At 36.8% G+C, this 14366-nt stretch overlaps 1 protein-coding gene across 4 annotated transcripts in view; it reads left to right on the top strand.

Moving 5' to 3' along the window:
• The window catches only part of HLCS (holocarboxylase synthetase), a 96641-nt gene extending 82815 nt beyond the window's left edge, over positions 1-13826 (top strand). For all 4 annotated transcript variants that reach the window (XM_060273578.1, XM_035116473.2, XM_060273577.1 and 1 more), the window contains exons 7-11: positions 5007-5074; positions 6333-6493; positions 8958-9072; positions 10676-10889; positions 11904-13826. In XM_060273578.1, coding sequence (XP_060129561.1) covers positions 5007-5074; positions 6333-6493; positions 8958-9072; positions 10676-10889; positions 11904-12075 — 730 coding nt within the window. In that variant the 3' untranslated portion in view covers positions 12076-13826. The remainder of the gene's footprint in view (positions 1-5006; positions 5075-6332; positions 6494-8957; positions 9073-10675; positions 10890-11903) is intronic.
• Positions 13827-14366: the final 540 nt, after the last annotated feature.

Genomic DNA, 14366 nt, shown 5'->3' on the forward strand with positions numbered 1-14366 from the left:
AGGATGCCAATTATTTTCCAGCATCCTGACAGATAGGCTTCTACTGTCTTCCAACCTTGGTGAACAAACTGGTTTTGTGTGATCAAGGCATATGTTTAATTCAATTTATTATGGAAAACAAATGCCAGCCCCTTGTGCTTGCTTCACTAGACACTACACAAAGTACATTAAACCTATCTTTATGCTCTCCTCCACAAATTAAACTTTCAGCCTAAATTTGTGAAGGCGCTTCATAGCCTTTGCAAAGGTCATAATACGTTGTATTAATGCCAGGCCTCACTCAGCTTTCTGATCCAATGTGCTACCCTAGATTTGCTTGTGGACAATATTGTCCTGATAGTAGCCAAGCCTGAATGATCTCTCGCAGGGGCCCTTCAGGAAATATCTACATATGAAACAATGTGGAGCTCACAATAAACAATTCAAAATCTCAACTTCTATGCTTCTTGAATGGTCTAAAACATATTAATCATGGCTGGAGGGTAGCAGCTGTGAAGATGATGCTACTCCCCAAATTTACTCTCTTATTCCAAGTGCTCCCAATAAAAAATCCTTGAAAAATGCTGTTGCAATGGCAGAAATGCTGGGACTCTGTTCAACACCAAGGCAAGAGACCTAGATTAGGCCTGGCAACCATTTGTTAAAAATCAAAACAAGAGGGTCTAGGATTACCTCAGGTTAAATGGTACTAAGAGGCAGTTCATATTATAATCCTTCTCACTATGCTACAAGACCCTAAGGATTGTTCATGATTAAGGATGGAGTATAATTAGGCAGTTCACAATAAAATATGTGCTATTACATTTTCATCCCATAATAATGATAAAGTTGGAACACATTGTGAATTCTTTTGCATTTTAGCCACAAAAATTGGAGTGTTTGGGCTACAAAATTAGGGGCTGCTGCCACTGCCAGGACTTTCAGGACAGGACTTTCATTTTTCAAAAGTGGAATGAAGAAGGACTGTATCATTCATGTGGCATTTACAAAAAGCAGCCGCGTTTTACAGCTGCTCAGATTGTTACTAAACTGGAAATAGTTGGCATAAGTTGGCACCAAGACCATTTCAGCATGAAAAAATTGATTCACCAGCAAGCATGCAGGCCCTTCACTACTTTTGAAAAAAATATAATAAATACATCTGTATCATCCAAAGGAGTACTTTCAATCATCTACAAATCTTGCCATCTCAAATCTTTGAAAAGCCTATAGGAATCAAGCTTGGAGAAGGAATTAGAATGGGCTGACATTTGTAATGTGTGGGCCAAAAACCTCCATTATCAGTATTAGTGAAAACTAGAGAAACAACATCTAATATCTTATATAAATGTTATCTGACACCCCAGAGATGCTGTGGTAGCAACTTCCAAGTTTCATCACTCCAAGTTTCAAGAACATAGTATTTATTTATATATTATTACCCACCCTACAGTCTAAAGTCCTGGGATTAGAAGCTTCTACCACATGTGATCGTTATGCAAAAGTATAAACATCCTATGCAAGACGGTCTTTAAGGAGATTGGCACAATTATTCACCCAACATTCAGTTATTTGTGTTCCACAATTAGCTCTGTTAATGATTTTTGACAGGGAGAACTGAGACTTACTAACTAAAGAGCTTGTTACATTTATACTAGTGACATCAAGGCAACTGGTTCGCACACAACTGGAAGAGCTTGGAAAATTTGTTGGTAGACTGTTGGCACCAATAAATCTGATCCATAGCTCTTATGGAGAAACTTACCAAACAAGTACAGGACATGAGGATAATAATTTTATTGAGATTTTGTATGCATTTAATGCTTATGTAAATAAGGATGACCATGGTTTACAACAGCCAACACACATGGCAATCTTTGGCAAAATGTAATTGGTTAACTCTTGCATTTTTTATTCAGGAGTGGGGAACAAGGACCAGGGATGTTACTTCTATTTGTGTGATCACACACACACACACACTTACAATAAAAATAATTAAAAAACAAAATAACAGTTAAAAAAATAAGCAGATGAATTATATGCTGATATAAATTAAGTCACTACCTACTGTAACATGTCTTTTTAGAATATCTGGACCTGATTGGTCTGGGTTTTTTTCCTGTACAGCTCTTAGGTATTTATAATAAATACTGTTATTATTTATTGAATCATCAGCACATATGTATTTTATAGTTTGAACAATAATAGGTGATTAAGCATTATCATATGAAATTATTGCAGTATCAGGTGGTTAAATCTAAGCTTACATACCAAAGATTACCCCCCCCCCATATCTTCTTTGCTTTTTACTTCTTCCTGAATAGTCCTGTCAGACTCAACAGCTTGCAGTCGAAGGTTAGCTCAAGAAAGTTACTTATTTCTTTTTCTTCTTTCTGTACCCCCATAGATATAGGACTACACTAAGGTAGTTTAGCATGTAGACTGTTTACAATCACTTCTTTCTGTTACAAAATCCTAAAACTTGTATTTTCTGAAATGGTGGGGGGTTATAAAAATCACAAGCACTTTATTATGGTCTTGGAACTGTGGCAATGCCCCTAGAGTTATATCAGATAGCATAAATAAATCTGTCTGTCTCCAGTAGTCTCAGTCTAGGTATTAGCAACTTCTCTATGTTGTATCCCTTCTTACAGAATTCCCCTCCTTACAGAAACTTTGCCTTCAGTAGCACAGGAGCTCAGTCTTGTCTTAGTGTGCTCTAGTAACTCTGGCCAAACCACTTAGCAACTGCATGCGTTGGTTTCCTTAATCACATCATTGTTCTACACACTGTGTTTGGTGTCATAACTAACTTTTTTCCTCTCCTGATTTGTCTCCGTCAGATTTGTAACATATGACTTGCCTGTTATGTGGAGCCTAGACAGTTGCTTCAGCTATATTTATAATCTGTCCATAGCACTATTTCCAGATTTAAGTTACATTTCCTTTTATGTAACATGAATGTGGTATTGAAGCTGAAGCAGTTTTTGACTCTTACCTGCAGAGTTTCTAGAAGACAATATTAAACTTAAATGGTTACAAAGAACCTTTCTCAGATTCTTTCTGCCAGCTCCCAGCACAAGTAAAATACGGTTTTAACAGCAACAGTTGATGGTAGACGGTCTCAATAAGCAATTCATGGTGGCCAAGAGAAACAATTATCAGTCTATACTTTTAATATATAATGGAAGTGGGACTGGCAAAGAGATACTCTGGCCATTGCTTAGAAAAAGGACTATTGCTGATATTTGCATTAAAGGGAGGAGAACATCACATTAACACCCCTGTGATTAAATACTTTTTTGCCTTTCAAGTTTCTCTTTTTGCAGTTAGGTGAACAACTGATCCATTGTGGAAAGATGTTCAGAAATATTTTGGATCATGTTTTGTCTTCTTTATGCATCCTCTGTCTAACCTATTTATAAAACATTATTCTTGAAACCCCAGCAGGAGTGAATTAGGAAACGCCCTCAGGAACTATTAGCACTAACTAATGTTGGTTCCCAGTAAGCAGCAGAGGGTGTATTTGTGCTTACAGTTCTGCTTTTCCTGACTGTCATTAGCACAGACCCAGAGTTTTTAAATCCTTGAATTTTCCTACATTTCAGAAAAAAAGTAATTCTACAATATGTTATAAGCAGAGGCAAACCTAAGGGTTGGCAAAACCAACCACTGCCAGAGGTGCCAGCTCTGGGGAGGTGCAAAATCCACCTTTCAGACTATGTATATGATGTGTACCCTGTTTCTCATATTTTAAGACATACCCATAAAATAAGCCATAGCAGGATTTTTAAGCATTCAAGGAATATAAGCCATACCCCGAAAATAAGACATAGTGATAGGCGCAGCAGCAATGCCGGCCGCGGCAGGAGGAAGAGGAAAAAAATAAGACATCCCTTGAAAATAAGCCATAGTGTGTTTTTTTGAGGAAAAAATAAATATAAGACGTGTCTTATAATATGAGAAACACGGTATGTGTGTGGTGATATGCAGCCATTGTTGCAACGAGATCAAACACGGGGGAAGCTTCCTATCTTTCACCGCAGCATGAAGGCGTTTGAATTTTGTTGCCCTTTCTCCTCACCTCATCCTCATTCCAGACACTTGGGTACTCATAAAAATGTGGCAATTTCTAATGTAAATATTGCTGCAAAGTGGTTTTTTTTGGGGGGGGCACTGATATAGATCTTGCTGGGGGTGCCAATACAGTCTTTGGTTGTAAGTATCTCTGCATTATATTAAATGGAACTGCTCCACATTAAAAGGGTCTATCAAAGCTTTAATAGTTTAAGCCCTGACCAATATGTCATATTGTCATAGCATGTTTTTTTCCTGCTAACCTGCAAAGAAAAGAAAAGAAAACCATAGCACTATTTAGTGCTACTTATTACCAAGGCAACTTAAACAATAATCTCATAGCAAGATTTATGCAAGTCAACATTGGCTCATTTGGTGGTGTTTGAATATGCTTTAGTTTCTACTTATCCCCTGTAGGAAAACTGTATTCTTTTAAGTGAAACAATTTTAAAAGCAGAGCACAAGCCTAAAATAAGCTAGTGTTCTCTAGAGTTCTCAGAAGGTGTAGATTTATTTACTGTAGTTAAATCATAATTAGTTCTCAAGGGATAGTGTTTCTCTTAAACTGCTTTATTGCCACCATACTGGTTTTCTAAATAATCAGAAACTGCTGCTGTTGCTGTATTCAAGAGTATAGTCATGAATTTGCTATAAGTAGTAACAAATGTTAGAAATTGCTGGTTGTCACATATGGAAGATAGTGAAACACTTTAGTGAGAATAAGCACCTCAAAATGAAATGTAGAAAGTGCAGCTACTTGACTAAAATATATCCTCCCATTATAAATTTGATATTTTCATTGCAACATTTTTCTATATGTTTTTCTTTCCCATTGTTTTAACATTTTTTACCTGTAGCTGGAATGATGATGTAGCAAAAATTATAAATCTAATGTTTATAAGAAAGCCGCACATTGTTCTAACAGGAGTTTTCATTTTAATAATTTGCAGGTTGATGTACAAGGTGCCACAGGAAATAGGTCTGATTGCGATTGCGGTTCAACAAACTAAAGGGAAAGGTATGTTGGTGTAATTCTGATGTCAGCAATACAAGTTCATGAATTGTAAATAACCCTCTGCATTAAAGATTACAATTTTAAATAGCTGCGTGAAAGTGTGTGAAACCATCCTGAGATGTTAGTAAGCGCTTTTCTGACTATATATTTTCATCCAATTAAGGGTTTCATAGATGCTTTTCAGGGAAGCCAAATGCAATCTCACCACACCCCAGTTCCGTGACAGAGAACTACGACCAGTTGTATGCAAAAAGTGACAGTATATCTTGCTTGTGGCACCTTTCCATGTCTAAAACAAGCATCAGATTACCTCCAAAATGTGTAGAAGAACAAATCTATCTGATTACTGTCTGTTCTTCCATTTGTTTGGGGGGAATGATTTTGATCAGTGTGTGAAACAAAAAAATTGAGTTGTCATATGCCACTAGAGCAAACATCAAACCAGTACTGTAAAGTGTACTTGAGTAGCAAGCTGTGGCTTTAGTTTTAATTCAAATTACCCTCCTTGACTGTGCTTTTCCAAACTGGCTTTTCCAAACTGTGCCATGGTATTTACAACCCTTTGTCTTCAGTTAGTACTCTTCATGAAGTGATCATGACTTAAATAATGACGTTTATACTCAAATAGTTCGTATATGCAAGTTGTGGTTCGGCAAAGCTCTTGCACTGCTTACGTCAATGTTCCTTATTGGGGGGGGGGTTTCTTTTGGGGTGGGTTAGTTACTCCCGGTAGGATATCTTTTTTCAGTTCCATTGATTCATTTTTTTTCTATTCTTTTTCTATTCTTTTTTTTTTTTGGCATGACAAATATATACCATAAAGTTGTTCTTTTCAATGTATCATTTTTTTAAAAAAACTAGGTGGTATTTAATATGAAAAATTCTAAAACCTATCCTCTGATAATTATGTATTTCAGCATGGATCTAATCCATTGATTGGATTGTTCCTGTTTTAAATCTTCATTTCTCTTCTCTTTTGGCCAGAGTAGACATATTGTATCAGATTGACAGTAGACATACATACATACATTTCTCATTGTGGCAACTTATGGTATAAGCAAATCACATGTACAGTATATGATTTTTTACTTGTGAATTAAAAACAGAAAGAAACAATGTAAAAAACTTTAAACCAACAATGTAAAAAACTTTAAACCTGCAAAAGATTTCATTAGATTTTCTCAGTGAACTGATGAAGCATTCTTTTCATATAACAAAATAAAACTTTCACATAAACACTTGTTCCCTTTTTTTTTTAAAGGCCGTGGTGGGAATGCTTGGCTGAGTCCTGTGGGAGCTGCTTTATCAACTCTACATCTCACCATTCCTTTATCTTCTGAACTGGGACGAAGAATTCCTTTTATTCAGCATTTGTTTTCTCTAGCAGTTGTAGAGTCTGTTAGATCCATACCTGGATACCAGGTATTGCATTTGAATGTTTCCTATTTCATTATTTTTCCACTTTTTTGACCTAAAATGACTTGAGTATATAATTGACGTCCCCATTTAGCATCATTCAACTATCAGAATTTGCCCCCAGGCAAATTTGATTTTGCCCCTAGGTAATTTTTTTCTCTTCATGTGTACGATTGCTGTTTCCATAATGAACCCCCCCCCCCCAAAAAAGTAAGTTTAGACTAGCAGCCCATTCTGGTTTACTGTATTGTACCTGAGTTTCTGTAATGAAGATTGATTTGCCTCTTGGTCTTACTCCTGGACTTTGTTTTATTTTTGTTATAAAACTGATGAGAGGAACTGAGAAAAGGAAAAAAAAGATTTACAATTGCCTCTTAGGTTTTAGTTGGAGCTGTTTCACAAGCCACTTCATTCCTTCTTTCTTTTTCCACTTCTTGTTTAACATTGGAAATGTTTGCCCCAAGCTTGGAAGCAAGAGACTAACCATATCCTCTCAGGGGGGAATCAAGTGTCCTGTCATCAATGCTCAAATTACAAACCAATCTTCTTTAGCACCTCATCAGTTTCCTTTGAATGTAACCAGTTCATAATATTGGCTAACTGTAAAACATTGGTATTTTACAGGACTAGTCAATGAAAACATATGTTTCCTATATTACACAAAATCAGTGACTTGAGCACATTTACACATGAATTTCATTAGAGTGGTACCCAGTAGCCTTTCATATAGTTTAACGGTTGTCTTCTATTAACACTTCCCTACTTCAGGACTTCATAAGTTGACTGTAAAAATGTTTCACAATGGAATGTAAAATAAAATATAGTGGTTTAGAGCATTAACTGTTTAATGTAAGAGTCCCCAAAAAGAAAAGGAATACTTTACAGAGATAATTCAATCTCGTAAATATATTAGTTGCCTGACACAGTATAACTGAATAGCAAACCATCCCTTTAGAAGTCTGTTGTACTTTTTGTTGTTTTCTCTGAAATGTTCAGTAACTTTTCATAAATAAATCTCTAGATTAGTGCACTTGGATCTTTGTTCAAATAGTTCAACAACTATTTTTCCAAGTGTGCAGGGGAGAGCAGAGGACGTTGGTCCCACTGACTTTGCACAATACCGATACCATCCAGTGTCTTAATACAGCACATTACAGGTTCTTTCACATTACCTGTTTATTGAACATTCTCCTGAGATCTCCAATTAGACCTTATACTTGATCTCAAGCCAAATACACTGAAATATCAAGTCTTTGCTTTGCCATCAGTTCATCCAGGACAGACTCCTCTGCTCCCATCCAGTATTTAAGAGGTTCCTTCAGGGAGCATCTCTTTGAAGCCGTCTGGTCATCCACAGGTTTCTCTCCTGGAATGGACATGGTCTTCCATGTTCTCCCACAGCCCCTCTGCTTCCTCAGTCTCACTGCTTCCTGTTCCTTAAGGTAGATTTCTTCATTGCTATCACCCCAACAAGTAGGCTGACTGAACTCAAAATACCTTCCATCAAAAGCTAGCCCTACATGTTCCAAAACTTTTTACCCCACTAAATAGACCTAGATGTCAAGACGAGGACTCAAAACCTACATTCAGAACACAGTAACATTCAGATAAATCGGCAGCCTGTACTACGACACTAGTTAGAAAAGTCTCTACTTCATCTCTGGTGAGATGGATAAAAGCTGTTGGTTATGCGACCATCATTTAGCAACTCTGTTTCACATAACTGCTCATTCTACTAGGGCAGCTGCTGCTTCTGTTGCTCTATAAACAGATGCACCGATATCTGAAATATGCCAAACAGCCACATGCCACTCAACAAACATCTTGACATGACAGCACAATTTAGATAGTATGGAGCTTTGGGGGTAGGGTTTTATGCACATTGTTCCTCAGTCATCTACCCACTGCAGGAAAGTAACAGTTTTTATGTATCCCGTTCGGATACTTAGTGCATCCAGCAGGAGAATGAGCCATTGGTTTCTTCCACAACATACCTTCTTGTTGGACATGCAAAGGCATCCAAGTCATGTGGCTGCCCACAGCACCACTCAGTGCATCCAGATCACATTCAGGATCAGAGCTCTTCTCTCTTTTTGTGTTTTCCATGTGTCTGTTTATTTTCTAAGTGTTTCTGCTAGTATGAAAATGAGATGTTAGGAAGAGAAAGCTCCAGGGTCACTTGTTTCCCATCAAACAAGAGTTATTATAACTCACCAGGGGCCAAGAATAAACCTTGAAGGTAAGTAACTAGTGTTTTGATCTGTGTCCAGATTCATTGTGGGTTTTTGCCTCTTTGTGGGTATCTTTTAGAAAGAGAGAGAGATGCTGCAAAGTTTTCTTTTGTGTATTCAGTGTCTGTATTAAATATCTGGAGAACAGGAAGCACTTGACGAAGGATTAACACCATGCTACTGTAGAGCTTTGGGATGCAGTAATATAGAACTATTAATATGCATGTTGGTTTCCCTAGGATATTGAGCTTCGAGTGAAATGGCCAAACGATATTTACTATAGTGACCTTATGAAGCTGGGCGGCGTTTTAGTGAATTCCACACTAACAGGAGATACATTCCACATTCTTATTGGTAAGAACATAAATGGTTTAAAATACAGTGATGCCTTGCTAGACGAATGCCCTGTTAGACGAATTTTTCGCTTAACGAAGAGATTTTGTGATCAGAGGTTGCCTCGCAAGACGACGAGGTTTTCTATGGCCGCCGCTTCATCTTGCGAAGTGTGAAGTATGCATCTCAGTGCGATCTTATTTGGAATAGGGATAATGTTTCAGATGATCCAGGTGGGAGGACTTTGAGATCCACGACTTTCACAGTGTTCACCTGCAGTGGATAGTTGCTTAACATTTTTTTAAGCCCATATCCATTAACATCATTCACAATGTTCCCCACACATACCAGAAGACATCTTGGATAAAAACTAATGTGGAAAATACACTATTGAGAATATTATAGTTTCACTTCAGTGCTTATAGGAGCACTCCTAAAATCTGTGGGTTTTGTTAACAGAGAATGTTCTTAAATTTTATAATATGGATTTGATTCCTGACTCCACCCTTCTTAAATGTCAAGGTGACTAATCCGCCTCAGATCAATTTATGAATACTACCAAATAATTATTTCCATATTTAATAGGTATATTATTTATAAATTATTAAAGTAATGGTTTCAAAAATAGGGAGTTTAAATGTGAGTATACTTGACAAGTCTGGCTCTGCCATCACATGCACAGGGAATGGAAAACCTACATTGCTCAGAAAGGGAGGAAAATAAACAGGTAGTAGAAGATTGGTGTGTACATTTCGCAGAGCTATGTTTAGGAGGCCTGATCAAGAAAGTCCTGAGAGCTGCATTTAAACACTCTGGCTTTCTGCCAATAATATTATCCCCTGCTAGAAAGCTGGGTGAGAGGCTTCAAAGAGAGCCCTTGAAAGCTGAAAGTTGACTTAAATGTGGAATCCTCTAGGCTTTTCTCAAAGAAGCCAGTCGCTGCCCCGAAGCTGGGGGAAATGTAAGTTTTTTAAATGGTAGAATATAGCATTTCCTAGCCGCATATTTCTTTTTCTGATTAATGCTCTCTTGCCTGTATGCTGAGCCATGTGTGTATGCATGAGATGGCCCATTAATTTCAGCCTAAGGAGCACATCTAAACATGCATACAGTACCAAACAGTGCATGCAGCTCAGCTTCCTCCATCAAAATTTAGCAGGGCAGCCCTTGTAGTTTCCATACCCACAAGAACTCACTGTGGTGGGATGGGACATTCTGCCATCTACAGACAGTATTGTTCTGTCACATAAAAACTGACAAAATATATTATTTGGCAGTTTTACTGCACAGAACTGATCTTTGTTTTAAATGAAGATTGTTCCAAAGTTGCATGTCTGGATGTGGATTGTCCTGGACTGAACTAGCTTTTATTGGAGGAAAAAACCATCAAGCACTGTCTTGAGGCTGAGCCAGGCTGTCTTGTATTTAGCACATGAGATGGATTTGAGTTTATATGAGCTTCTGTCATCTTTCATCATTATTTAAAGCAAATCTCTTCAGGAAATCTGTAGATGGATTTTTACAGCTCTCTGGAGGAATGGATTTGTCTTATGATACAAAGAGACTTTTTCAGAGAAACAAAACTTTTCCTACACTGCCTTTCTAATTTATTTTTCTTCCCCAGGCTGTGGATTTAACGTGAATAACAGCAACCCCACTATATGCATCAATGATCTCATTATGGAGCACAATAAGACAAAGAATACAGAATTAAAGCCCTTAAGTGCAGATTACCTGATTGCAAGAAGTGTGACAGTGCTGGAAAGTCTGATCAACACCTTTCAAGAGAAAGGACCTAATGGAGTTCTTCCCATGTACTATAAGTACTGGGTGCACAGGTAAATAATTTTAAAAATAGATTCTTTCAATTTAAATTCATTCTTCCCAATTTTTATCTTTTTCTTTAATAAAAATATTATAGATAGATAGATAGATAGATAGATAGATAGATAGATATAGATATATATACACACACTTAATCTTTTTAAAAAAAATACTTATTTTTTCTTTTACAAGTAATAAAGAACAAGAATCAACAACATAGAATAAAATTTCCTTCTTAATATTCTTAATCTTAATTGTTTTAGTGATAAATTGAACTAACCCCATCAAGAGGCATTTGTCTCAAGAGGCATTTGTCTCAAACCAATAGTGACTGATCAGGTGTGTGTGTGTGTATTTAACATGTTTCACTTTTTCAGCATGTGTTAGAAGTATTTCTTTATGCGTAGGCAGATTTGTCATTCAGCACCCATGCATTAAAATATATCAGAATGTTTACATTGGAGTTGTTCCTTAAAGCTACATTTACCTAGCATTTTGAGTTAATGTGCTAGACACAGATCATGAAGTATGAGCATTGCAGAATATCTGAGAAGAAACAGATTTATTTTACTATAGTTAAGCAAGTCTACCTATTAACAGGTGGGTGCAAGAAATTCTCACTGACATAGTTCATTATGATGGTAGACCATGTCAGTAAACCCTATTGTGTGTAAGCTATGTAGAATCCATGTGCCTTTTTGAAGAATTATCTCTTGTACAATGCCATTTATTTGAATTTCATTAATCCATCAATTTCCGTTTGTCTATTCAAAGTTGGTTAAAACCCTATCTTTAGATGGAGAAATCATTCACTTCTTAATTTTATTCAAGGATTGCTACATCATTTTTCAAAGCCCAAAATTTCACCGAAGCATTTTCCAATCAGTATAAAAACACTATAAACTTAATTCCAATATCTAAAATACCAAAACCTTTTACATATTTATGTAACATTTATAACTAGACTGAGGTGAGTTTATGAAACGATGGCTTTTTAAAGTGGGCAATTCCTTGTTTTTTATTTGCAGTGGTAAACAAGTACGGCTTGGAAGTGATGAAGGGCCTTTAGCGTGGATCGTTGGAATAGATGATTCTGGATACCTTCAAGTTCATGAGGAAGGCAAAGATGTGGTAACTGTGCACCCAGATGGCAATACTTTTGATATGCTGAGAAACCTGATAATTCCAAAACAGCAGTAATTTTTGGATGTGGTGAAACAGCTTCTCTCTCAGACCATTTTCTAGAGTTCGACTGGAGACTGTCATACTAGAAGTATCTAATCTGAAGAATTGAAACACTGTATACCAGGGAAAACATTGAATTTTGGATCATTTAATTTTCCTGGGCTCTTGGCCCAGTGACCTGGCTTTTCATGTTTGTTTGTTTGTTTTCCTTCCAGTCTCCATGCAGATGTGAAGGAAACCTTATGGTCAGCATGAAAAGCTCTAGCTTCTAATTTTTGGCATGGATCACTTAAGTAGAATTAGCTCCATAAATCTGTGTTATCCTGTTACTACAGATTCTTCACGCTTGCACTTACAGTATACCTTTACATCCAGTGCTCATATTACTTTGTATCTATAGGAAGGAATGCATTTTGCAGTAGAATATTTCCTATATTAAAATGATAGGGTAGGATAAGTTTGGTTTACCAATGCCCCAGTTTAGTATGGGGTTTTGTTTTTAAGTTGTGGATGAATAGCTATATGAAAAATGAAGTTATATTATTCGTTTTGAACATCTGTTTTAGAGTATGCCATAAAATTATTTAAATAATTTTACCCCTCCTGCTGTCTCATACCCACAAAACAATGATCAAAAGGAATTTAACCCTTTTAGTAAGGTCTCTCCATATGCTGTATTATATTGGAGTCCAAGTCTTTCAGAAGCTTGATGTTTCCACAACTGACCGCTAGTTGTTATTTTTTTCTAACAATAGATTTCTGACAGTTGCCCTGATCCTATAAGACTATACAGAATTTGAATTACTTGGAAGTATGTTTCAAGTTCACAGTGCTATTTTGCATTTTCCTCAGATTATGGATCCAACAAGTGTTCCTGCTTTAATGGCTATAGCAGAACCTATTTTCCTGTATTATCTATTGTGCCTTATGCATTAAATATATCATAGTGTATGATACATAATTATATGCCGTCTCACCTACTCAGTATGGTCCTCTAATCACTCTGATCATTTTTATGATCAGATGCCAAATACTGATGAATAGATGATACATTCAGCTTATTGCACTGTTCTCAGAAGCTCCTAGGTGTATGACTGCGTTTCTGGACTAGGCTGCCTAGGCTTAAGGAACTCACACTCTCAACCCAGCCCTCCCAGGCTATAGTTTGAAACCAATTTCTGCATGTTAGAGAACTGTTGGTAACATGACCTCCTAATGAGAACTGCCATGGGTTCTAAAGGACTCCCTCATGTTACATTAAGAAAGTGCCCTGAAATGCATGCCTGACATGTAGCCAGAAGCAGGTTTGTAGGTTAAAGTTCACTTTATAAAGAATCAGGAAATAAGTAGATTGGCTCAAATATAAATCCAAGAAGCCTTAAAGAAAGCAAAGAAGTTGGCCTGTAATGGTGGATTAGCATAATCCCTGCATATTAGAGTCTTGAGTAGTCTGACTATAAATTACTGGAGATTAAGTTTTCATTTCATTTAAAATGAGGATTTTGACTTCTGTTGCATAATGTTCCCCACACTGTGACATCTATGACTGTTTCTTGCTTGATGGCATTGTTATCTAACAAATGGAAAAGTAAAACAAATTAGCTAATTTAAGTGGCCGTATATTGGTTATTTGTTCAAACAACTAATGGTGAGAAGTAATGACTTGCAAACCTCTATGGGACTAGGAATTCAAAGCTCCTATTATTGATTTAATAACTCAAGTGATCCTTAAACTTGAGTTAGTATAATAAAATAAATGGAAACTCCAGCAATGTATTTAGTATTTAATTATTATTTTTTGCCCGTGGAATCCTTCTGTCCTGTTGTCTTATCTCAGATGCTTTTAAATGTGTGGTTCATATTATTTACCTGTTAGCTGCCAAATTAATAGAGCAGGGCTGTGCTACTTCATTGTTCGGTCTGAACCTTCACCCCAAGTCGCACAGCAATCTACTCCCCAGTTTCTACCTGACATCTTGCAAACATGTTCCTACTGTGAAAAGCTTATGACTTCATTTTTATGCATCTAGGATGCCAGATTATTCCTGTGCGTCCTCACTTTCCTTCCTCTCATAATGCAATGTCTTGTTAATAAAGAATAAATGCATATGGAAATGCCTTGCCACCTCTTCACATTTATTAAATATAGAAGGACATGTCTTCCTAAGGAAGGATTGACATGGCTTCTAAAAGGTGAAGCCTTGCCTCACCTTTTAGAAGTCTTAGAGATTGTCACAGCCCCTCAACAAAGGCTGTCAAGCAGGCATGTCTTCTAACAGAGCTGTAGGAATAGGCAGAAAAATATA

This window comes from Zootoca vivipara, chromosome 4 (genome assembly GCF_963506605.1).
Source record: "Zootoca vivipara chromosome 4, rZooViv1.1, whole genome shotgun sequence".
In the NCBI taxonomy this organism is placed as follows: Eukaryota; Metazoa; Chordata; class Lepidosauria; order Squamata; family Lacertidae; genus Zootoca; species Zootoca vivipara.